Raw genomic sequence first — 25,281 nt, forward strand, 5'->3', positions numbered from 1 at the left:
GTAAGACAGGGTCTAATATTTATATTTGCCCCAGAGCTTTTTTCCATGTATTGCTGCCTGGACACGATTTAAAATGACTTCTTGTTTTAACTGCAACTTGGTTGTGTTTTTGGAGTAGAGCATATATTTCCAGCATCCTTAAAAATCCTGAAAAATCATGCTAGGGCTTATTTTGCAGATAGGCATTATTTTCAGGGAAAGCGTATAAGACAGGGTCTTCTTTTCAGGGAAACATGGTGGATTGGGGATGAGACCACTACTGATCAGCTGTTAGCTTGGTCAATGTGCTTATGCAGGAAGTAGATGGCTCTGCTCACAACAGTGGTCAGGTTGGGTATTACAGGCGCCCAATGAAGTGACTGACCACTTTCCCTGTAATACCCACCCTGGTCACTGCAGAGAATGCTTCAATGTGCGCCAGCCCGGCAAACGGCTGGTCCGCAGACCCCTGCTAATCTCTACATGTAACACTCTAATCTGCCTGCTCCTCTGAGCCGCATAGCCTGCAGTTATGGCTGATGGGACGGTCAGCCCGGCCTTGGGTGCCCCCTGCTGGCTGTCGGCAGGATGCATACTGCCACGCTCTCAGGACGACTAGAGCGTGATAGGGAGGGTCCGACCTCCAGAATCCTCCCTGATACTGAAGGGCCCACAGTGCTGCCTTACATCACTGAAGGCTGGCCTCAAGCGGCCGCCAATCTCGTGTGAGACTAATATGGACACAGTTCCTCTGACTGCGCTCACACAGCTTATTTGGCCTGGTTTTTTTTCTCCTGTATGACATTGTGGGAAAAAAAATCCCGGGTGCGCCCCCCCCCCCCCCCCCACCTCTCTGGGTGCGCGCCCCCCCCCCCCCCCCCCCACCTCTCTGGGTGTGCGCCCCCCATCTCTGGGCATGCCCCCACATCTTGCATTGTTTCCAATGGGTCTGGCAAAGCGTTGCCCCACGTGCATGCGCTGTGATGCAAGGTTACCGCATTGAACCCTGTCAGCCACGGCGGAGGATCGCTGCGTCCCCGAAGTGATACGAAACCTTTTTGGTATAGAAACTCCTCCATCCGTGATATCGGGATGTGTCACGGCGCGGTATCTTTGGCCTAAAGGTTTGTTGGCGCAGCGCTCCAGTCACATGACTGAGGGCCGCGTCCGAGCGATGTCCTGGTTTGGGTGAGTGAATGATGGCCGCTATAGAAAGAGCAACGAGGATGAATGGAGAGGGATAGGTTTACTGTCGGGGGTCGCCGCGATCGCACGGAGCGCTGAGCTCTCGCTGTCGGGGGTCGGCGCGATCGCACGGAGCGCTGAGCTCTCGCTGTCGGGGGTCGCCGCGATCGCACGCAGCGCTGAGCTCTCGCTGTCGGGGGTCGCCGCGATCGCACGCAGCGCTGAGCTCTCGCTGTCGGGGGTCGCCGCGATCGCACGGAGCGCTGAGCTCTCGCTGTCGGGGGTCGCCGCGATCGCACGGAGCGCTGAGCTCTCGCTGTCGGGGGTCGCCGCGATCGCACGGAGCGCTGAGCTCTCGCTGTCGGGGGTCGCCGCGATCGCACGGAGCGCTGAGCTCTCGCTGTCGGGGGTCGGCGCGATCGCACGGAGCGCTGAGCTCTCGCTGTCGGGGGCCGCCGCGATCGCACGGAGCGCTGAGCTCTCGCTGTCGGGGGTCGCCGCGATCGCACGGAGCGCTGAGCTCTCGCTGTCGGGGGTCGCCGCGATCGCACGGAGCGCTGAGCTCTCGCTGTCGGGGGTCGCCGCGATCGCACGGAGCGCTGAGCTCTCGCTGTCGGGGGTCGCCGCGATCGCACGCAGCGCTGAGCTCTCGCTGTCGGGGGTCGCCGCGATCGCACGCAGCGCTGAGCTCTCGCTGTCGGGGGTCGCCGCGATCGCACGCAGCGCTGAGCTCTCGCTGTCGGGGGTCGCCGCGATCGCACGCAGCGCTGAGCTCTCGCTGTCGGGGGTCGCCGCGATCGCACGCAGCGCTGAGCTCTCGCTGTCGGGGGTCGCCGCGATCGCACGCAGCGCTGAGCTCTCGCTGTCGGGGGTCGCCGCGATCGCACGCAGCGCTGAGCTCTCGCTGTCGGGGGTCGCCGCGATCGCACGCAGCGCTGAGCTCTCGCTGTCGGGGGTCGCCGCGATCGCACGGAGCGCTGAGCTCTCGCTGTCGGGGGTCGCCGCGATCGCACGGAGCGCTGAGCTCTCGCTGTCGGGGGCCGCCGCGATCGCACGGAGCGCTGAGCACTCGCTGTCGGGGGCCGCCGCGATCGCACGGAGCGCTGAGCTCTCGCTGTCGGGGGTCGCCGCGATCGCACGGAGCGCTGAGCTCTCGCTGTCGGGGGTCGCCGCGATCGCACGGAGCGCTGAGCTCTCGCTGTCGGGGGTCGCCGCGATCGCACGGAGCGCTGAGCTCTCGCTGTCGGGGGTCGCCGCGATCGCACGGAGCGCTGAGCTCTCGCTGTCGGGGGTCGCCGCGATCGCACGGAGCGCTGAGCTCTCGCTGTCGGGGGTCGCCGCGATCGCACGCAGCGCTGAGCTCTCGCTGTCGGGGGTCGCCGCGATCGCACGCAGCGCTGAGCTCTCGCTGTCGGGGGTCGCCGCGATCGCACGCAGCGCTGAGCTCTCGCTGTCGGGGGTCGCCGCGATCGCACGCAGCGCTGAGCTCTCGCTGTCGGGGGTCGCCGCGATCGCACGGAGCGCTGAGCTCTCGCTGTCGGGGGTCGCCGCGATCGCACGGAGCGCTGAGCACTCGCTGTCGGGGGCCGCCGCGATCGCACGGAGCGCTGAGCTCTCGCTGTCGGGGGTCGCCGCGATCGCACGGAGCGCTGAGCTCTCGCTGTCGGGGGTCGCCGCGATCGCACGGAGCGCTGAGCTCTCGCTGTCGGGGGTCGCCGCGATCGCACGCAGCGCTGAGCTCTCGCTGTCGGGGGTCGCCGCGATCGCACGGAGCGCTGAGCTCTCGCTGTCGGGGGTCGCCGCGATCGCACGGAGCGCTGAGCTCTCGCTGTCGGGGGTCGCCGCGATCGCACGGAGCGCTGAGCTCTCGCTGTCGGGGGTCGCCGCGATCGCACGGAGCGCTGAGCTCTCGCTGTCGGGGGTCGCCGCGATCGCACGGAGCGCTGAGCTCTCGCTGTCGGGGGTCGCCGCGATCGCACGGAGCGCTGAGCTCTCGCTGTCGGGGGTCGCCGCGATCGCACGGAGCGCTGAGCTCTCGCTGTCGGGGGCCGCCGCGATCGCACGGAGCGCTGAGCTCTCGCTGTCGGGGGTCGCCGCGATCGCACGCAGCGCTGAGCTCTCGCTGTCGGGGGTCGCCGCGATCGCACGCAGCGCTGAGCTCTCGCTGTCGGGGGTCGCCGCGATCGCACGGAGCGCTGAGCTCTCGCTGTCGGGGGTCGCCGCGATCGCACGCAGCGCTGAGCTCTCGCTGTCGGGGGTCGCCGCGATCGCACGCAGCGCTGAGCTCTCGCTGTCGGGGGTCGCCGCGATCGCACGCAGCGCTGAGCTCTCGCTGTCGGGGGTCGCCGCGATCGCACGCAGCGCTGAGCTCTCGCTGTCGGGGGTCGCCGCGATCGCACGCAGCGCTGAGCTCTCGCTGTCGGGGGTCGCCGCGATCGCACGCAGCGCTGAGCTCTCGCTGTCGGGGGTCGCCGCGATCGCACGCAGCGCTGAGCTCTCGCTGTCGGGGGTCGCCGCGATCGCACGCAGCGCTGAGCTCTCGCTGTCGGGGGTCGCCGCGATCGCACGCAGCGCTGAGCTCTCGCTGTCGGGGGTCGCCGCGATCGCACGCAGCGCCGAGCTCTCGCTGTCGGGGGTCGCCGCGATCGCACGCAGCGCCGAGCTCTCGCTGTCGGGGGTCGCCGCGATCGCACGCAGCGCCGAGCTCTCGCTGTCGGGGGTCGCCGCGATCGCACGCAGCGCCGAGCTCTCGCTGTCGGGGGTCGCCGCGATCGCACGCAGCGCCGAGCTCTCGCTGTCGGGGGTCGCCGCGATCGCACGCAGCGCCGAGCTCTCGCTGTCGGGGGTCGCCGCGATCGCACGCAGCGCCGAGCTCTCGCTGTCGGGGGTCGCCGCGATCGCACGCAGCGCCGAGCTCTCGCTGTCGGGGGTCGCCGCGATCGCACGCAGCGCCGAGCTCTCGCTGTCGGGGGTCGCCGCGATCGCACGCAGCGCCGAGCTCTCGCTGTCGGGGGTCGCCGCGATCGCACGCAGCGCCGAGCTCTCGCTGTCGGGGGTCGCCGCGATCGCACGCAGCGCCGAGCTCTCGCTGTCGGGGGTCGCCGCGATCGCACGCAGCGCCGAGCTCTCGCTGTCGGGGGTCGCCGCGATCGCACGCAGCGCCGAGCTGTCGCTGTCGGGGGTCGCCGCGATCGCACGCAGCGCCGAGCTGTCGCTGTCGGGGGTCGCCGCGATCGCACGCAGCGCCGAGCTCTCGCTGTCGGGGGTCGCCGCGATCGCACGCAGCGCCGAGCTCTCGCTGTCGGGGGTCGCCGCGATCGCACGGAGCGCTGAGCTCTCGCTGTCGAGCGGTTTTTGAAGGATCATGGCTCCGTGTAAAGGGCTTTTAGCGCCCCCTAGATTGGCTCCCGTGGGCGGTCTCTTGCCAACGGCTGCTAGGGGGACGTATTCTGCGCTGCAAAGAAATGGAATAAAAAGTCATCAAAATGTGATCCGTCTCCCAAAAATGGATGACCGGAGAGGAGCCGCTGCACACATGAAATGTCCGGCCCCTGGGGTGGGGGGACACGAGCGCGGCGTGTACATAAAGAACGTCATAAACGGGTGCCGCGAAAGTCATGGCGGCACCGGACGCCGGAACAACGAAATCCAAATAACAAACGATGATTTCTTTATTTTCCTCAAACCCCCCTTAAATTAAATAATAGTCCAACAATCCATCTATTTACCCGAAATGCCGCCATTAGGACATGTCCCGCGAAAACCGGGCGCCCTACGGCGGTGGGGAGGATGAAGGGGAATAAAGAAGTATCTGGTCATTGAGGCAGAAACTGCCACCAGGGGGCCCCATGGCTGCCCTTGTCGTGGGGGCCCGTCAGCCTGGCCGGCTGCCCTTGTCGTGGGGGCCCGTCGGCCTGGCCGGCTGCCCTTGTCGCGGGGGCCCGTCGGCCTGGCCGGCTGCCCTTGTCGCGGGGGCCCGTCGGCCTGGCCGGCTGCCCTTGTCGCGGGGGCCCGTCGGCCTGGCCGGCTGCCCTTGTCGCGGGGGCCCGTCGGCCTGGCCGGCTGCCCTTGTCGCGGGGGCCCGTCGGCCTGGCCGGCTGCCCTTGTCGCGGGGGCCCGTCGGCCTGGCCGGCTGCCCTTGTCGCGGGGGCCCGTCGGCCTGGCCGGCTGCCCTTGTCGCGGGGGCCCGTCGGCCTGGCCGGCTGCCCTTGTCGCGGGGGCCCGTCGGCCTGGCCGGCTGCCCTTGCCGCGGGGGCCCGTCGGCCTGGCCGGCTGCCCTTGCCGCGGGGGCCCGTCGGCCTGGCCGGCTGCCCTAATGACACTTCTAGTACATTGCAGTTCTTGTATTATCCCTTCTCCTAGCGATCACAGGCTATGGCCGCCCCGGGCACCATCTTCTCGTTGATGACCGCAGCCCGCGTCGTCCGCAGGACATAAGTTTACATCATTCACTGGAACCTCTTCCCAGGCGAGATGGCCGCCCCGCGAACACATGATAGAATACAGTCAGGCAGGCAGTAGCCGCGGCCCCCGTTATGGCGGGTAGCATCCTTTACACGGGGCGGTATCGTGGTGCTGTGGCCTCCAGATGTTACTGTGTCCCGCTGCCCGCCGTGACGCCTTGTCTTCTCTCCCCTTCTTACGCAGTTCTACTCTGGGCACCGCTCGCCACACATTCCGTATAGGCTGCTGCACCTCGTATGGACGCACGCACGGCATTTAGCAGGGTACGAGCAACAGGATGCACATGAGTTCCTAATTGCTGCATTAGATGTACTGCACAGGCACTGCAAAGGTAAGTGTGCGCCGCAGCGGTGGGTGCATGTTAGGGGGGCAGCGGGGTCCGAGCAGCTACCCAGCCTCAGGCTGCTGGGGGGTGATGGCCGACACAGCTGGACTACAAGCTTCGGAGCCCCTGATTTACCTACATGGCTGATTTGGCACAGATTGGTCACTTGGCCGTGACCACAGAGATTCCTACATCTCTGGGGGAGGGGAACCCACGACCCTCATGACCCAGCAGGGGCGGCTGCATGCTGGAGCCCGAATGTGGTGGAGTATCCCCTGCAGGTAAACACAAGGGCGGGGGGGGGGCACTCCAGAAAACTGTCATTTTCCCTTTTTCTGCCATTAAGTGGCTTTGCCCTCCGCTCATGCCCATCTTGTGTCCCACCAGGTGACGACAACGGGAAGAAGGCCAACAATCCAAACCACTGTAACTGCATTATAGACCAAATCTTCACAGGCGGCCTCCAGTCTGATGTAACCTGTCAAGTGTGCCAGTGAGTCGGTGCCACCTCCTACATTGTAATGTATACGGGCTTGGGGGGCAGTGCCAGGAAGAATGCCCTGTGCGTGGAAAATACAATGAATGACCTTATTGTCAGGATAGGTCCTAGTTGGGTCCTGCTGCTCGGGGCCCGACCGACCTGCTGCTTGTGCGCCGCTAATACCGGCCTCTACTCCAAGCAGCCTATACACTGGTCAGAGCTGCAGGCCACTGAAGCCGTACTGCAGTTACCGGCGCCGACCACTAGATGGGTGGGTGTACTCGCGGCGCTGCCACGCTGCGGACCCCAACCTACTATTGATGAACTCTGCTGAGCATGGGTCATTGTAACTTTCCCGGAATAACCCCTGTAGGTGGCGCTCACACATATAGAAGATCGGGTGTTTTATTTTTTATGCCCCCGTTTTTATAATGCACTGCTGTGTTTCCATATGGAGGGAGCCCCCCCCCCCCCTCAGCCTTCTTGATGCCACGGTTGCATTGACTGTGGCATGTAGAGGGTTAAGCAGTGGCGGTTCCTCTGGTCCCTGCTGTTAGAGCAGGTGCTGCACTGTCACCAGACATTTTTTATGTCCCTGTAGGGGTCTTGAACCTATGATTATACATTGCAATACTTATGTGCTGCAGTGTATTATCACTAATAGTAGCGATCACAGACCATGGCAGACCCAGAAGCCATTGTCTGGCATCTTGTTGCCATGGCAGCCCACTGGGCCTCTGCAGTTATATAGCGGAGAGCCAATGACAGAGTGCCGGTCGCCTATGAATCCTTTATATGCCGCTATTCATTGATCGTGGCATGTAAGGAGTTAACAGTGGGGATCTGTCGTCCCCCTGATCCCTGCTGTTGCAGTGGTAGGTCAGCTGTCAGTCACAGCCGGCTTCCACTGTAAATGGCGCTGGATCAGCGGCTGTAAGCTTACATACCTGCAGGGAAGGCTTACCGCCAGGACCCCAGTTTGCTGCGGCGGTACAGAGTCCTCGTCTGTCCGTATGTGCGACCTCCTAGCAGTGAAGCCGCCATATTTGCCCTGTTGCAGCATTAACTGGGACACCCCGTAGAGGTATGGACGGTGGCTGTAGGGCCTCCTAGAGGACATCTGCCGGTACTTGTGCCTCTCTCATCCCTGCCTTTCCTTGCAGTGGGGTTTCCACGACGATAGATCCGTTTTGGGACATCAGCTTGGATTTGCCCGGTTCTTCAAGTCCTTTTTGGCCTCTGAGCCCGGGAAGTGACGGCGGCGTTGTGAACGGGGAAAGTCATGTGTCTGGAACGACGACCCTAACGGACTGTCTGAGAAGGTAACGCAGTCTACATGCTGGGGCGTCTCATAATGGGCCCACTGCTCACAGTAGACCGGCTCCACCGTTGGCGGGTCTCTAGAAGACCGTTCAGGACTTGGTGGGATAGTCTGCACCCCCCTACACTGCCGGGGTCACATTACAGCCCACCCTCAGGGACCCGCTGTCAGGAGGCCGTTCAGGACCTGGTGGGATAGTCTGCACCCCCCTACACTGCCGAGGTCATGTTACAGCCCACCCTCAGGGACCCGCTGTCGGAAGGCCATTCAGGACTTGGTGGGATAGTCTGCACCCCCCTACACTGCCGGGGTCACATTACAGCCCACCCTCAGGGACCCGCTATTAGGGGGCCGTTCAGGACTTGGTGGGATAGTCTGCACCCCTCTACACTGCCGGGGTCACCTTAAAGCCCACCCTCAGGGACCCACTATCAGGGGACCGCTCAGGACCTGGTGGGATAGTCTGCACCCCCTACACTGGCGGGGTCATGTTACAGCCCACCCTCAGGGACCCGCTGTCAGGAGGCCATTCAGGACTTGGTGGGATAGTCTGCACCCCCCTACACTGGCGGGGTCACATTACAGCCCACCCTCAGGGACCCGCTGTCAGGAGGCCGTTCAGGACTTGGTGGGATAGTCTGCACCCCCCTACACTGCCGGGGTCATGTTACAGCCCACCCTCAGGGACCCGCTATCAGGGGGCCGTTCAGGACTTGGTGGGATAGTCTGCACCCCCCTACACTGCCGGGGTCATGTTACAGCCCACCCTCAGGGACCCGCTATCAGGGGGCCGTTCAGGACTTGGTGGGATAGTCTGCACCCCCCTACACTGCTGGGGTCATGTTACAGCCCACACTCAGGGACCCGCTGTCAGGAGGCCATTCAGGACTTGGTGGGATAGTCTGCACCCCCCTACACTGCCGGGGTCATGTTACAGCCCACCCTCAGGGACCCGCTGTCAGGAGGCCGTTCAGGACTTGGTGGGATAGTCTGCACCCCCCCTACACTGCTGGGGTCATGTTACAGCCCACCCTCAGGGACCCGCTATCAGGGGGCCGTTCAGGACTTGGTGGGATAGTCTGCACCCCCCTACACTGCTGGGGTCATGTTACAGCCCACCCTCAGGGACCCGCTGTCGGGAGGCCATTCAGGACTTGGTGGGATAGTCTGCACCCCCCTACACTGCCGGGGTCACATTACAGCCCACCCTCAGGGACCCACTATCAGGGGACCGTTCAGGACTTGGTGGGATAGTCTGCACCCCCCTACACTGCCGGGGTCACATTACAGCCCACCCTCAGGGACCCACTATCGGGGGCCGTTAAGGACTTGGTGGGATAGTCTGCACCCCCCCCCCCTACACCGCTGGGGTCATGTTACAGCCCACCCTCAGGGACCCGCTATCTGTAAAGATTGTAGTTGGATTTCAGTTTGCTTTCTGATGGGATTGTCCAGATAACGGGCCGCATGTGAAATGATGAGTCGTTGGTGGCCCTCGGTGGCCCTCGGCGGCCAGCTCCTTTTTCATGACATAAATATATAGTTGGCTCTGGGGGGTTCTGTTGTTGGCCGATGTGCGCCAGGTTCGCCACTTGGGTGAGTCGGCTGCTTCGGAAGGCTGTAGATGGGTTTCAGCTCTTTAGGATCGACTCTTATCGACATACAGAAGATCATAATACAGACACAACTCTTAGCCTCCTTGGGCCACCACTGGCCAGGCGTCACGTATCTGGGTGTCGCTGGGGCGGGGTCGCTGGGGCGGCGTGGGCGGCGGCGGGGTCGCTGGGGCGGCGTGGGCGGCGGCGGGGTCGCTGGGGCGGCGTGGGCGGCGGCGGGGTCGCTGGGGCGGCGCGGATGTCATAAGGCAGTTCTGGGAAGACGCGGACCATAAACTCTGCGAAATAGAAGTGTGGTGCGCGTTTCTTCTGCTGCGGTCACACCACTCTCTCCTCTCTTCCAGGTTCACGCGGCCGGAGCATCTAGGAAGTAGTGCCAAAATCAAATGCAGTGGTTGCCATAGTTACCAGGAGTCTACGAAGCAGCTGACTATGAAGAAACTGCCAATCGTGGCTTGTTTTCATCTCAAAGTAAGACCGCCGGCGCTCTGCCTCCATGTCTGCTAAAGGGGGTTTCTGGAAGTGCACCGCCAATGACCTATCCTCCGGACCGATCATAAGTGACCAGCGGACTGTCACTTCACTCCATGCTGGGCAAAGTGCCGTACGTTGTGAAGTGGCTGTCCCTAGTATTGCAGCTCAGTCCCCTTTACTGGGATGGAACGGAGCTGCTCTCGGCCTCTGGCAGCGGACGGGTCACATGGCTGATGGGTTAGTCCTGGTATACATGGCATGCGATTAAATGTCTGCCTGTCGGTGGGTTTAGTACCATTTACGTTTGTCGTCTGAAGTGGTCAGCAGTCCAATGTGGGTCTAACACCCCCAACCCGGGGCGATGCTTACGCCTGGCTGAGAAGGGGTTGCCACAAATGAAGGTACACTTATGTCTTATGGACGGTGCAAGGCTCTGAGGCTGAGCCAGCACCCCTCCGGATCACGGTGCTCAAGGATCTCTACTGTTGGCTCCTTTCGTGCCACAATCCATGTTCATTGTGGCATGTAACGGGTTCAGAGGGCGCCCCCTATATGACGCCATCAGCACTCCATATAATCGTAGAGGGCCTCGGTGTCCAGGTCTGTGATTACTATGACAAGCAATAAGCCATTGCAGTGCAGAGGTACTGCAGTGTATTACAGCGATTATAATATTGCAGGTTCAAGTCCCCTACAGGTACATGAAGATATTTTAAAAGGGGGGGGGGATGTAACCGACCTTCACTTTTTTTCCCTTTTTTTAAAAAAAATTACCTTTCCAATAAAAGGGATCAAAAAAGCCGTATATATTCCAAAGTGGGTACCAATAAAAGCTACAGCTCGTCACGCAAAAACAAGCCCTCGCAGCGCCCAGTCCGTGGAAAAATAAAAAGTTATGGTACTCTGGAAACTTTTATTTACATTTTTTTGCATTTCTGCCTTCAGTCGGGTTTGTGTCGTGCAAAAGTAAAAAATCTAATTGTGGTAATATCCCCAACACGGCAAACAGCGCTCACCGCATCCATACTGCAGATCCGTGTTCTACACACACACACACACACACACACACACACACACACACACACACACACACACACACACACACACACACACACACACACACACACACACACACACACACACACACACACACACACACACACACACACACACACACACACACGTATGTAAAGTCCAAGTGCAGGCGTCACCTGTGTTTATTACAGTCCAGCATTAGGATAATAGGCAGTCCCCGCCTGTACAGGTCCCGTTTAGCATTATCATAATAGGCAGTCCCCGCCTGTACAGGTCCCGTCCAGCATTAGGATAATAGGCAGTCCCCGCCTGTACAGGTCCCGTCCAGCATTAGGATAATAGGCAGTCCCCGCCTGTACAGGTCCCATTCAGCATTAGGATAATAGGCGGTCCCTGCCTGTACAGGTCCCGGTCAGCATTAGGATAATAGGCAGTCCCCGCCTGTACAGGTCCCGTTCAGCATTAGGATAATAGGCAGTCCCCGCCTGTACAGGTCCCGGTCAGCATTAGGATAATAGGCAGTCCCTGCCTGTACAAGTCCCATTCAGCATTAGGATAATAGGCAGTCCCCGCCTGTACAGGTCCCGTCCAGCATTAGGATAATAGGCAGTCCCTGCCTGTACAGGTCCCATTCAGCATTAGGATAATAGGCAGTCCCCGCCTGTACAGGTCCCGTTTAGCATTATCATAATAGGCAGTCCCTGCCTGTACAGGTCCCGTCCAGCATTAGGAATAATAGGCAGTCCCCGCCTGTACAGGTCCCGTTCAGCATTAGGATAATAGGCAGTCCCCGCCTGTACAGGTCCCGTTCAGCATTAGGATAATAGGCGGTCCCTGCCTGATCAGGTCACGTCCAGCATTAGGATAATAGGCAGTCCTCGCCTGTACAGGTCCCGTCCAGCATTAGGATAATAGGCAGTCCCCGCCTGTACAGGTCCCGTCCAGCATTAGGATAATAGGCAGTCCCTGCCTGATCAGGTCACGTCCAGCATTAGGATAATAGGCAGTCCTCGCCTGTACAGGTCCCGTTCAGCATTAGGATAATAGGCAGTCCCTGCCTGTACAGGTCCCGTTTAGCATTAGGATAATAGGCAGTCCCCGCCTGTACAGGTCCCGTTCAGCATTGGGATAATAGGCGGTCCCTGCCTGTACAGGTCCCGTTCAGCATTAGGATAATAGGCAGTCCCTGCCTGTACAGGTCCCGTTCAGCATTAGGATAATAGGCAGTCCCCGCCTGTACAGGTCCCGTTTAGCATTATCATAATAGGCAGTCCCCGCCTGTACAGGTCCCGTCCAGCATTAGGATAATAGGCAGTCCCCGCCTGTACAGGTCCCGTCCAGCATTAGGATAATAGGCAGTCCCCGCCTGTACAGGTCCCATTCAGCATTAGGATAATAGGCGGTCCCTGCCTGTACAGGTCCCGGTCAGCATTAGGATAATAGGCAGTCCCCGCCTGTACAGGTCCCGTTCAGCATTAGGATAATAGGCAGTCCCCGCCTGTACAGGTCCCGGTCAGCATTAGGATAATAGGCAGTCCCTGCCTGTACAAGTCCCATTCAGCATTAGGATAATAGGCAGTCCCCGCCTGTACAGGTCCCGTCCAGCATTAGGATAATAGGCAGTCCCTGCCTGTACAGGTCCCGTTCAGCATTAGGATAATAGGCGGTCCCTGCCTGTACAGGTCCCGTTCAGGATTAGAATAATAGGCAGTCCCCGCCTGTACAGGTCCCGTCCAGCATTAGGATAATAGGCAGTCCCCGCCTGTACAGGTCCCGTCCAGCATTAGGATAATAGGCGGTCCCTGCCTGTACAGCTCCCGTCCAGCATTATGATAATAGGCAGTCCCTGCCTGATCAGGTCCCGTTCAGGATTAGAATAATAGGCGGTCCCCGCCTGATCAGGTCACGTCCAGCATTAGGATAATAGGCAGTCCCTGCCTGTACAGGTTCCGTTTAGCATTATCATAATAGGCAGTCCCCGCCTGTACAGCTCCCGTTCAGCATTGGGATAATAGGCAGTCCCTGCCTGTACAGGTCCCGTTCAGCATTAGGATAATAGGCAGTCCCCGCCTGTACAGCTCCCGTCCAGCATTATGATAATGGGCAGTCCCTGCCTGATCAGGTCCCGTTCAGGATTAGAATAATAGGCGGTCCCCGCCTGATCAGGTCACGTCCAGCATTAGGATAATAGGCAGTCCCCGCCTGTACAGGTCCCGTTCAGCATTAGGATAATAGGCGGTCCCCGCCTGTACAGGTCCCGGTCAGCATTAGGATAATAGGCGGTCCCTGCCTGTACAAGTCCCATTCAGCATTAGGATAATAGGCAGTCCCCGCCTGTACAGGTCCCGTTCAGCATTATGATAATAGGCGGTCCCCGCCTGTACTGGTCCCGTCCAGCATTAGGATAATAGGCAGTCCCCGCCTGTACAGGTCCCGTCCAGCATTAGGATAATAGGCAGTCCCTGCCTGTACAGGTCCCGTTCAGCATTAGGATAATAGGCGGTCCCTGCCTGTACAGCTCCCGTCCAGCATTATGATAATAGGCAGTCCCTGCCTGATCAGGTCCCGTTCAGGATTAGAATAATAGGCAGTCCCCGCCTGTACAGGTCCCGTTCAGCATTATGATAATAGGCGGTCCCCGCCTGTACTGGTCCCGTCCAGCATTAGGATAATAGGCAGTCCCTGCCTGTACAGGTCCCGTTCAGCATTAGGATAATAGGCGGTCCCTGCCTGTACAGCTCCCGTCCAGCATTATGATAATAGGCAGTCCCTGCCTGATCAGGTCCCGTTCAGGATTAGAATAATAGGCGGTCCCCGCCTGATCAGGTCACGTCCAGCATTAGGATAATAGGCAGTCCCCGCCTGTACAGGTCCCGGTCAGCATTAGGATAATAGGCAGTCCCCGCCTGTACAGGTCCCGTTCAGCATTAGGATAATAGGCGGTCCCCGCCTGTACAGGTCCCGGTCAGCATTAGGATAATAGGCGGTCCCTGCCTGTACAAGTCCCATTCAGCATTAGGATAATAGGCAGTCCCTGCCTGTACAGGTCCCGTTCAGCATTAGGATAATAGGCAGTCCCTGCCTGTACAGGTCCCGTTCAGCATTAGGATAATAGGCAGTCCCTGCCTGTACAGGTCCCATTCAGCATTAGGATAATAGGCGGTCCCTGCCTGTACAGGTCCCGTTCAGCATTAGGATAATAGGCGGTCCCTGCCTGTACAGGTCCCGTTCAGCATTAGGATAATAGGCGGTCCCTGCCTGTACAGGTCCCATTCAGCATTATCATAATAGGCAGTCCCCGCCTGTACAGGTCCCGTTCAGCATTAGGATAATAGGCAGTCCCTGCCTGTACAGGTCCCGTTCAGCATTAGGATAATAGGCAGTCCCCGCCTGTACAGGTCCCATTCAGCATTAGGATAATAGGCAGTCCCCGCCTGTACAGGTCCCGTTCAGCATTAGGATAATAGGCGGTCCCCGCCTGTACAGGTCCCGTTCAGCATTAGGATAATAGGCAGTCCCCGCCTGTACAGGTCCCGTTCAGCATTAGGATAATAGGCAGTCCCCGCCTGTACAGGTCCCGTTCAGCATTATGATAATAGGCAGTCCCTGCCTGTACAGGTCCCGTTCAGCATTAGGATAATAGGCAGTCCCTGCCTGTACAGGTCCCGTTCAGCATTAGGATAATAGGCAGTCCCCGCCTGTACAGGTCCCGTTCAGCATTAGGATAATAGGCAGTCCCCGCCTGTACAGGTCCTGTCCAGCATTAGGATAATAGGCGGTCCACACCTGTACAGGTCCCGTTCAGCATTAGGATAATAGGCGGTCCCCGCCTGGACAGGTCCCGTTTAGCATTAGGATAATAGGCAGTCCCCGTCTGTACAGGTCCCGTTTAGCATTAGGATAATAGGCAGTCCCCGCCTGTACAGCTCCCGTTCAGCATTGGGATAATAGGCGGTCCCCGCCTGTACAGGTCCCGTTCAGCATTGGGATAATAGGCAGTCCCCGCCTGTACAGGTCCCGTTCAGCATTAGGATAATAGGCAGTCCCTGCCTGTACAGGTCCCGTTCAGCATTAGGATAATAGGCGGTCCCCGCCTGTACAGGTCCCGTTCAGCATTAGGATAATAGGCAGTCCCCGCCTGTACAGCTCCCGTCCAGCATTAGGATAATAGGCAGTCCCCGCCTGTACAGGTCCCGGTCAGCATTAGGATAATAGGCGGTCCCCGCCTGTACAGGTCCCGTTCAGGATTATGATAATAGGCAGTCCCCGCCTGTACAGGTCCCGTTCAGCATTAGGAGAATAGACAGTCCCTGCCTGTACAGGTCCCGCTCAGCATTAGGATAATAGGCGGTCCCCGCCTGTACAGGTCCCGTTCAGCATTATCATAATAGGCGGAGGTAAAAAAGTAACATTCCGATGTGTCGCCCAACAACTTCCATCGCTCGCCCACTTCTGCCCCATCTGCTCTAACACTGTGGGATCACCAATGTCCTCCAGGAATCGGCACTCTTTGTAATGTTGTATGTTTGATGAGACCAGAACTAGTCTTGGAATGCTGACCCTCTTTTTCTCTTTGACAGCGGTTTGAACATTCGGCTAAATTAAGGCGGAAGATTACAACGTATGTGTCCTTCCCCCTGGAGTTGGATATGACCCCGTTCATGGCCTCCAGGTAAGCGTCGCTCCAGGATATTGATGCAGTCATGTTCTAATAGAAGGTTTATTGTAGACACACCAAAGGACCCGTTCATCTGTAACATATATAGGACGGCGAGGGGGCGACCCTCCAGATCAAGGATGATGGGACATCATAAAGGGCCAGTAGTAAATATTAGCCTGACCTTCATGAGCGACGCATTGAGATACAAAGAATCAAGACACAAATACTAAACTGCGAGTGAAGGTGGCTTCAGGCGCAGGGGGTCCTCGCTGTCGGCAGGACACCTAGTGGGAGACCCTTCAGCCTGATGTCTGCTGCGGCTTATTGCTCTATTGTTTGCTTCGCATCTCAATGAATTCCATGCTAATATTTAGCGAAGCCTTTTCTGATGTCTCTGAGGGTCGCCGCAGTCTCTGTACAGACTGGTCTTTCTATAGATCATGTTATGTCTAATCTTTGTTGAATTTCTCAAAAAAAAATACAGCGTTGGCAAAATGAAACTTCCCTCAACTCGGCCTCTAGAGGGCGCTCTGCTGCTCCAAATGAGATGACATTCAGACAGCGGCCACCTCAGGTGATGCTCTCGCCAGGTCTGCACAAAATGTAGTAAAAAAGCGGTATATAAATGTCCCTGTAGTGGAGCGGGTCTATATGGCAGACCTGCTTCAGTGTCAGGTTTGCAGGACCGCGGTCGTCGGCATGTTGTAGCGATTAGAGCTGGCTGTCAGCATTCAGCGATGGAAAACATGCTGTTGTGAATGGAGAGCGTTGGTGAAAACCAAGAGGGACTTTTTTACTAGAATTTTTATTTTTCAGAAATGGTAAGCGCATCATCTGAAGTGGTCGTTGCCTGAATTTCATCTCCTTTGGAGCAGCAGAGCCCCCTCCAGAGGCCTCGGAGTTGGGGAAGCTTAATTTAGCTGGTCCTGTATAGAACAATAAAGCATTGTATCCCGCATGTCTCAGAGAAATAAATCCATATGCAGACATGGAAGTGTCAGGAGCGTTATACAGAGAATATGGGGCGATCCGCATGTAGACCTTGTAGAAGTAACACCAACTCCACTAATACGGTACGACTAGAAGACCCAAGTCCTAAGCAAAGCGGAAACGAGGCATTGCATCCAGCCGATACGGAGCGCCCCAGCCAACCCTTACAGGCATCGTCTGAGAAGAATGGTGCAAAAAGGGAAGCTGGAGCTATGGGCTGGAAGGAGCTGAGCCGCAGAGTTCAGGGAGGTAAGTTTTATACTTGGCTTCCCTAACATTCTGCTGGTGTCCGTGCCGGAAGCCGCCACTAGATACATTGAGCGGCCGGCGCTGCTAAGTAGTCTGCCCGTTCTAACTTTAGAATGGGCGGACTACTTGGCAGCACCACTCAATGCATTAAACGGCATCTTCCAGCACGGACACCGGGGGGGAACGATGGGAAACGTAAGTATAAAACTTACCTCCCTGAACTCCACGGCTCAGCTACTTTCAGCCAAGATGCTTCGCTCATAGTGCTGGAAGTGGGTGACAGATGCCCTCTTATAACTGCTCAGTACCTCTCTAAACAGCTTTATAAACTCAAGAAGAGTCCACGAAAACCTGCCATGAGCCCCACGTGGCCAAACATTCATGACCTTCAGCTATCAGCTTTGTTATACTCCTGATGCGGCTCATTCAGAAAGAGGGCGACCGCGGCAGAGTGGGGGCGGCCGCAAAAGAAGGATCGCCATTCTGGCGGCGGTTAGGAGGGCTCTCAAAATGCTCTTGACTTGGGCCAAAAAGCCTGGAATTGGGGTAAGCAGTGTTTCCTTTTGGGAATTCTCAATTTGTTTACCAAAGTCAGTCCCACAGTTGGCTAAGATTCTGGAAAGGGTTTTGTGTTTTGGCTGTGGATCTATCTGCTGGACAATACCCTCTTGGGAGGCATGGGATAGACCATGAAGAGACTCCTCTTGTAGAGATTCGAAGCGCTATACAAATACAGAGGAGTACGATTAGATTCCTCTCGCTGAGGTTGGTATTTAAAGGGGTTGGGTGGTTACAAAAAAATGACCGCCTGAGCAAGAGTTTAAATAAGTTTGGAAGGTGATGCTGAAGCCTCCCGATTGGCTGCAGTGGTCACCTGATTGTCAGAGGTGGGGGAAAGGGAAGTAGGAGTGGGTCAGCTGTGTCCTGGGGGACCTTGAAGTCCAGCAAGTATGCATTAACTCTTGCCCAGATGGTAAGAACTTCTAACCTGTAACCACACAACCCCTTTAAATCCTGTTCCCACGGAGCACCTCAGACTGGGCCCAATTTATGTACAAGACTGGTCTATGGACTGCAGTGGAAAGGATGATTGAGGTCTCACTGCAGCGTATGTGCCCATCTTAAAGGGGTGTTCTGGGACATACGAAAGAGGCTTAAAATGAAATAGTTGAATGCTCCCTGTCCAGCACTGCAGTCCCAGTGCCGGCCACATGGAACCCGGAAGCTGCATTGGGCGGTCATGTGCCGTTCATTGTGTATAGGACAGTTCAGCCACTTGCAGGCTTCAGCGGAGACTCTGCCATGTACACAATGAGCGCCGTGTGAGCGGCCGATGCCTCTTCTGGGATCCATGCGGCAGGCATCGGGGCTGCAGTGCTGGGCAGGGAGCCACTGGGGTCGGGGGTATTCAGTCTCTCTTGGGTTTCACCATGCCCACCCCCATCCTTCCCAAGAGTTTGCGTGAAGGATTGCAGTTGGGCATAGTCTAACCACGGCAGCGTGTTGGGTCTCTGGGCTCGGAGGGAGGAGAGTGGTGGGAGTCTCCACTTACAGAACGTGCGTTCCTGGCCTAAATGGTGGCTTATGGAATAAAGGTTTGTTTCCTTCTCCCCAGCCGAGGTCTGGATGGCAGGAGACGCGTCTGCAGGTGTCTTGTAGATGGACCCTTCATAAAGATGGAGGTCTTCGTATTTCATTAGTTTGGCTCATGACGTTTTGGCCAGATTGCTTTGGTGTTCGGATGTTTTGTGCTTCTGGAATTAGAATCCAAGTAAGAGACTCCAAACACGACCCATTATAACACTATGTGCCGACTGCTATATACCTAGGGGAGTAGAAGGAACCCCGGGATTTAGGGGCGCAGGGACAGCGAACTCTCCGATGGCCGTTACACACGAGCGCATTACCGACAGGTCTGCTGATGGGAACAAAGAGCGCTCTTGTGATACCTTACATTTGGGGTCGGCAGACCAACAGCTGGGGTCCTCATCCAGATCATGAGTGCATGAATGTGCCTGTAACACACGTGTGGAACAGACCGGAGCCCCCAAAGATGGCCACAAACACACGTGGAACAGACCGGAGCCCCTAAAGATGGCCACAAACACACGTGTGGAACAGACCGGAGCCCCTAAAGATGGCCACAAACACACGTGGAACAGACCGGAGCCCCCAAAGATGGCCACGCTTGTTGTGGGGTTTCTTCTTTCACAACTCCGGTGTTATTTTGAAAGCAGAGAGGGAAATGGCCCAATTATTCCCCAACGCCCGCTGCGATGGCCTGTTTGCAGGAGGAGGTGTATTTAATGTACAGGGTGCTGCGCTGAAATGCTTTATGTCGAAGTGGAGAAAAGCTCCAATTTATAAGGTGGTTTTGTTTGTTTGTTTGCTGTTCACCTTTTAAAAAGCAGAATCTTTGAGGAAAAGTTCTCCTCGGTGTCATTGGGGATTCGGTAGACCTTGGGTACAGCTGCTGCCACTAAGAGGTTATTCCCTCCCACCAGCTATACCCCTCCTGCAGGCACCAAGCTAACTGGCCTTCACCTTCTGTAAGGTTTTCCGTGGAGCAGCCCTGACTCTGGCATAACTTTCTGTACGCTCCACATTCACTGGGGCTTGACCTATTGGTCCTTTAGTTGGATGCAGTGACGATTCATCGCTCTATTGGCCACCTTTTGTACAAACCCTCCACTTATTCAGCCAACTTCTCTTGGCATTGCTCGTGCTCCTCACCTTTTCGGTATACATCCATCCATGGTGGCCTCTGTTACAGGCAATTTTTGCTTTCGAGAAGGACATTCTCAGGACTAGGCTCCATCACACTTGTATTGGTAACACAGAGGAACCTTCTTGGTGTCCCACCAGTTAGTATTTTGGTCCAGTAAGAAGTGACCCCACTTACTATCCAGTGGATAGTAAGTGGGGGGCAGCCCTCTTATCCCCAGTCCAGTGGATAGTAAGTGGGGGGCAGCCCTCTTATCCCCAGTCCAGTGGATAGTAAGTGGGGGGCAGCCCTCTTATCCCCAGTCCAGTGGATAGTAAGTGGGGGGCAGCCCTCTTATCCCCAGTCCAGTGGATAGTAAGTGGGGGGCAGCCCTCTTATCCCCAGTCCAGTGGATAGTAAGTGGGGGGCAGCCCTCTTATCCCCAGTCCAGTGGATAGTAAGTGGGGGGCAGCCCTCTTATCCCCAGTCCAGTGGATAGTAAGTGGGGGGCAGCCCTCTTATCCCCAGTCCAGTGGTCCTCGGTCCTTGCGTTGGCTCGCGCTGCCGTTCTCCAGGGTCCTCGGTCCTTGCGTTGGCTCGCGCTGCCGTTCTCCAGGGTCCTCGGTCCTTGCGTTGGCTCGCGCTGCCGTTCTCCAGGGTCACCGGTCCTTGCGTTGGCTCGCGCTGCCGTTCTCCAGGGTCCTCGGTCCTTGCGTTGGCTCGCGCTGCCGTTCTCCAGGGTCCTCGGTCCTTGCGTTGGCTCGCGCTGCCGTTCTTCAGGGTCCTCGGTCCTTGCGTTGGCTCGCGCTGCCGTTCTCCAGGGTCCTCGGTCCTTGCGTTGGCTCGCGCTGCCGTTCTCCAGGGTCCTCGGTCCTTGCGTTGGCTCGCGCTGCCGTTCTCCAGGGTCCTCGGTCCTTGCGTTGGCTCGCGCTGCCGTTCTCCAGGGTCCTCGGTCCTTGCGTTGGCTCGCGCTGCCGTTCTCCAGGGTCCTCGGTCCTTGCGTTGGCTCGCGCTGCCGTTCTCCAGGGTCCTCGGTCCTTGCGTTGGCTCGCGCTGCCGTTCTCCAGGGTCCTCGGTCCTTGCGTTGGCTCGCGCTGCCGTTCTCCAGGGTCCTCGGTCCTTGCGTTGGCTCGCGCTGCCGTTCTCCAGGGTCCTCGGTCCTTGCGTTGGCTCGCGCTGCCGTTCTCCAGGGTCCTCGGTCCTTGCGTTGGCTCGCGCTGCCGTTCTCCAGGGTCCTCGGTCCTTGCGTTGGCTCGCGCTGCCGTTCTCCAGGGTCCTCGGTCCTTGCGTTGGCTCGCGCTGCCGTTCTCCAGGGTCCTCGGTCCTTGCGTTGGCTCGCGCTGCCGTTCTCCAGGGTCCTCGGTCCTTGCGTTGGCCCGCGCTGCCGTTCTCCAGGGTCCTCGGTCCTTGCGTTGGCCCGCGCTGCCGTTCTCCAGGGTCCTCGGTCCTTGCGTTGGCCCGCGCTGCCGTTCTCCAGGGTCCTCGGTCCTTGCGTTGGCCCGCGCTGCCGTTCTCCAGGGTCCTCGGTCCTTGCGTTGGACCGCGCTGCCGTTCTCCAGGGTCCTCGGTCCTTGCGTTGGACCGCGCTGCCGTTCTCCAGGGTCCTCGGTCCTTGCGTTGGACCGCGCTGCCGTTCTCCAGGGTCCTCGGTCCTTGCGTTGGCCCGCGCTGCCGTTCTCCAGGGTCCTCGGTCCTTGCGTTGGCCCGCGCTGCCGTTCTCCAGGGTCCTCGGTCCTTGCGTTGGCCCGCGCTGCCGTTCTCCAGGGTCCTTGTGTTGGCCCGCGCTGCCGTTCTCCAGGGTCCTCGGTCCTTGTGTGTTGGCTCGCGCTGCCGTTCTCCAGGGTCCTCGGTCCTTGCGTTGGCCTGCGCTGCCGTTCTCCAGGGTCCTCGGTCCTTGCGTTGGCCCGCGCTGCCGTTCTCCAGGGTCCTCGGTCCTTGCGTTGGCCCGCGCTGCCGTTCTCCAGGGTCCTTGTGTTGGCTCGCGCTGCCGTTCTCCAGGGTCCTCGGTCCTTGTGTTGGCCCGCGCTGCCGTTCTCCAGGGTCCTCGGTCCTTGTGTTGGCCCGCGCTGCCGTTCTCCAGGGTCCTCGGTCCTTGTGTTGGCCCGCGCTGCCGTTCTACAGGGTCCTCGGTCCTTGTGTTGGCCCGCGCTGCCGTTCTCCAGGGTCCTCGGTCCTTGTGTTGGCCCGCGCTGCCGTTCTCCAGGGTCCTCGGTCCTTGTGTTGGCCCGCGCTGCCGTTCTCCAGGGTCCTCGGTCCTTGTGTTGGCCCGCGCTGCCGTTCTCCAGGGTCCTCGGTCCTTGTGTTGGCCCGCGCTGCCGTTCTCCAGGGTCCTCGGTCCTTGTGTTGGCCCGCGCTGCCGTTCTCCAGGGTCCTCGGTCCTTGTGTTGGCCCGCGCTGCCGTTCTCCAGGGTCCTCGGTCCTTGTGTTGGCTCGCGCTGCCGTTCTCCAGGGTCCTCGGTCCTTGTGTTGGCTCGCGCTGCCGTTCTCCAGGGTCCTCGGTCCTTGTGCTGGCCCGCGCTGCCGTTCTCCAGGGTCCTCGGTCCTTGTGTTGGCCCGCGCTGCCGTTCTCCAGGGTCCTCGGTCCTTGTGTTGGCCCGCGCTGCCGTTCTCCAGGGTCCTCGGTCCTTGTGTTGGCCCGCGCTGCCGTTCGCCAGGGTCCTCGGTCCTTGTGTTGGCCCGCGCTGCCGTTCGCCAGGGTCCTCGGTCCTTGTGTTGGCCCGCGCTGCCGTTCGCCAGGGTCCTCGGTCCTTGTGCTGGCCCGCGCTGCCGTTCTCCAGGGTCCTCGGTCCTTGTGTTGGCCCGTGCTGCCGTTCTCCAGGGTCCTCGGTCCTTGTGTTGGCCCGCGCTGCCGTTCGCCAGGGTCCTCGGTCCTTGTGTTGGCTCGCGCCGCCGTTCTCCAGGGTCCTCGGTGCCGTTTTTATTTCTCCTAGAACGATTTGTTTCTACTTGGTCTGTATTGCTGGACTCCATGTTTGTTCTCTCCTGCTTCTGTACAAGCGGATTGGCTCAGTGCCTGCAGGAGGGACTAACCACCTGGGCTTAGTGTCGCCTCCTAGTGGCAGCATCTATTGTGTGCCCCGATGAACATGACCTATAGGGGGTTTCTAATAAACGGCCCCTCGAACTCCATTCAGTTTCTACTTCATTGTAGGACTGCGCCATTCCCATCCGCCTGTCGGAGGTTTAACCCTTCAGGGATCGCACATGTGGGGGGCTGGGGGCGGGGGGGACTAACCCTTCAGGGATCGCACACGTGGTGGGCTGGGGGCGGGGGGGACTTAACCCTTCAGGGATCGCACACGTGGGGGGCTGGGGGCGGGGGGGACTTAACCCTTCAGGGATCGCACACGTGGGGGGCTGGGGGCGGGGGGGACTTAACCCTTCAGGGATCGCACACGTGGGGGGCTGGGGGCGGGGGGGACTTAACCCTTCAGGGATCGCACACGTGGGGGGCTGGGGGTGGGGGGTATATTTAAACACTTCCATTCTTTTTCTTCAGGATTTCAATTTAAAGCGATGTTTCTGTCTTACGGCCGAAGTGATCAGAAACAAATCTCCGTGTTCTTATTACCCATGATCTGCAGTTCTTAGAAGGATCGGGCCGGTGGGCTTGGGGTGCGGCGCGCCTAAACCCAGGCCTGCGACGAATGGGCACCGCGTACGGCGGTCTGCCTTGTTTACACTGCCTTGTTGGACCTGCACGCAGGTTGTGCCCACTGATGGGGTTAAATCCCATCCGTCTGGGAATCGCAGATACGTAGCTTAACGGCTGCCGCTGTAGTTGTGGAATCCATGCGCAAGAATCGGCCTGTTTGGCTGTGTGAACATGGCGAGGCCGCGCTCACACATCCGTTATCACTGCGATGGATGGCGCTCTGCAGCGTCATGATTTTAGCACGCTCTGCACTTAGCGCACCTCATCACCCATCACAGTAGTGGGGTGCGCTAAAACACACGGGCGTGTAAAATTGCAGCGTTTTGCCAGCGGTACATAGGAGAGTGTCCTCCATGTACGTGTGTGATCGTACATGGCCGCCCCCTACTGGTGAGGAGAGGGAGTTCACTGTCTATTGTGATCGCTGGCTTCACAAATCTATTCCGCTCGTGGGCGTGAACACCCGCTTTTACATCGCACGCATTGCATTACAGAATGCGGAGTGGGCGCGCACCTGCCACAGCATGCCATGTAAGAGCGGGTTTTCATGCCCATGAGTGGAAATAGATTTGTGATTTTTCTGCTCGTGGGGTGAAAACTGCAGGATTCTCTATTTTATCCGCATTCCGATTGAAGTCCCTGTAAGCCCCCGGACCCGCGGCCCTTGTGCAGTCATCATTGCGGAAAGGCTGCAGAATCCGTGTCATCGCCACGACTGTGCGGCATTATCTGTAGTGCGCATGTGCATCGGCCGGCACAGATAAGCATCCGGACGGGTACGCAGGGGGCACCGGCCGGCACAGATAACAAGCAGGGGGCACCGGCCGGCACAGATAACAAGCAGGGGGCACCGGCCGGCACAGATAACAAGCAGGGGGCACCGGCCGGCACAGATAACAAGCAGGGGGCACCGGCCGGCACAGATAACAAGCAGGGGGCACCGGCCGGCACAGATAACAAGCAGGGGGCACCGGCCGGCACAGATAACAAGCAGGGGGCACCGGCCGGCACAGATAACAAGCAGGGGGCACCGGCCGGCACAGATAACAAGCAGGGGGCACCGGCCGGCACAGATAACAAGCAGGGGGCACCGGCCGGCACAGATAACAAGCAGGGGGCACCGGCCGGCACAGATAACAAGCAGGGGGCACCGGCCGGCACAGATAACAAGCAGGGGGCACCGGCCGGCACAGATAACAAGCAGGGGGCACCGGCCGGCACAGATAACAAGCAGGGGGCACCGGCCGGCACAGATAACAAGCAGGGGGCACCGGCCGGCACAGATAACAAGCAGGGGGCACCGGCCGGCACAGATAACAAGCAGGGGGCACCGGCCGGCACAGATAACAAGCAGGGGGCACCGGCCGGCACAGATAACAAGCAGGGGGCACCGGCCGGCACAGATAAGCATCCGGACGGGTACGCAGGGGGCACCGGCGGGCACAGAGAACAAGCAGGGGGCACAGGTCGGCACAGATAACAAGCATCCAGACGGGTACGGAGGGGGCATCGACCCGGCACAGGGTTGGATTCTGCTGCAGGATCAAACCCAGCTGTGTGCTTTGAGCCTTACGGTCACTGCCATCCTTTGCCCAGAGAGGGCGCTGATGAGTCTTGGGACAGAGCCCTGTGACTGCCACTGTCATTAGACTAGGGGAGGGTGCCGCGGCTCTAGGGGGATCCATAAGGACTGCCTAGATCTTTAGGCTGTGGGTACTTCTAAATTACACTTGTGGTCCTGGTTTTAGTGTCTCGGACTTCTAGATCATCAGCTGATACAATGTAGCCAATGACGGCCGAAGTCTTGGCCTCCGTTCACACGCAGGAAATCCGAGATGAAGTAGCTTGCGTGCCGCGGTGAGAGGGTGGGCCGCCCACAAGTAGTCCCCGGGACGTGCGGCGTATGTCTGCGCTATTCTTCGTGGCTGAGGCGTACAGCTGAGATTAGCGCAGACGGTCGTGTAGCGTGAGATCCTGGGGGGTGATGGCTTTACTGCGGCTTCACCCCGCGGCTCACCTGTTGGGTTGAGGGTGACTACCCACTAGTGTTAGTGGATTTGCTGCGTTTTTTTCTTCTCCAGGGGTCTATGGAGCATATATATATAAATATATACCGCTGTATAATATATATATATATATATAT

At 58.7% G+C, this 25,281-nt stretch overlaps 1 protein-coding gene across 3 annotated transcripts in view; it reads left to right on the forward strand.

Moving 5' to 3' along the window:
* Nucleotides 1-25,281, forward strand: part of USP22 (ubiquitin specific peptidase 22) — a 65,493-nt gene that overhangs the window by 27,268 nt on the left and 12,944 nt on the right. For all 3 annotated transcript variants that reach the window (XM_066577251.1, XM_066577252.1, XM_066577253.1), the window contains exons 8-12: nt 5,812-5,959; nt 6,341-6,446; nt 7,598-7,756; nt 9,716-9,842; nt 15,461-15,552. In XM_066577251.1, coding sequence (XP_066433348.1) covers nt 5,812-5,959; nt 6,341-6,446; nt 7,598-7,756; nt 9,716-9,842; nt 15,461-15,552 — 632 coding nt within the window. The remainder of the gene's footprint in view (nt 1-5,811; nt 5,960-6,340; nt 6,447-7,597; nt 7,757-9,715; nt 9,843-15,460; nt 15,553-25,281) is intronic.

The sequence above is a fragment of the Eleutherodactylus coqui genome, chromosome 8 (assembly GCF_035609145.1).
Source record: "Eleutherodactylus coqui strain aEleCoq1 chromosome 8, aEleCoq1.hap1, whole genome shotgun sequence".
NCBI classification, from domain to species: Eukaryota; Metazoa; Chordata; class Amphibia; order Anura; family Eleutherodactylidae; genus Eleutherodactylus; species Eleutherodactylus coqui.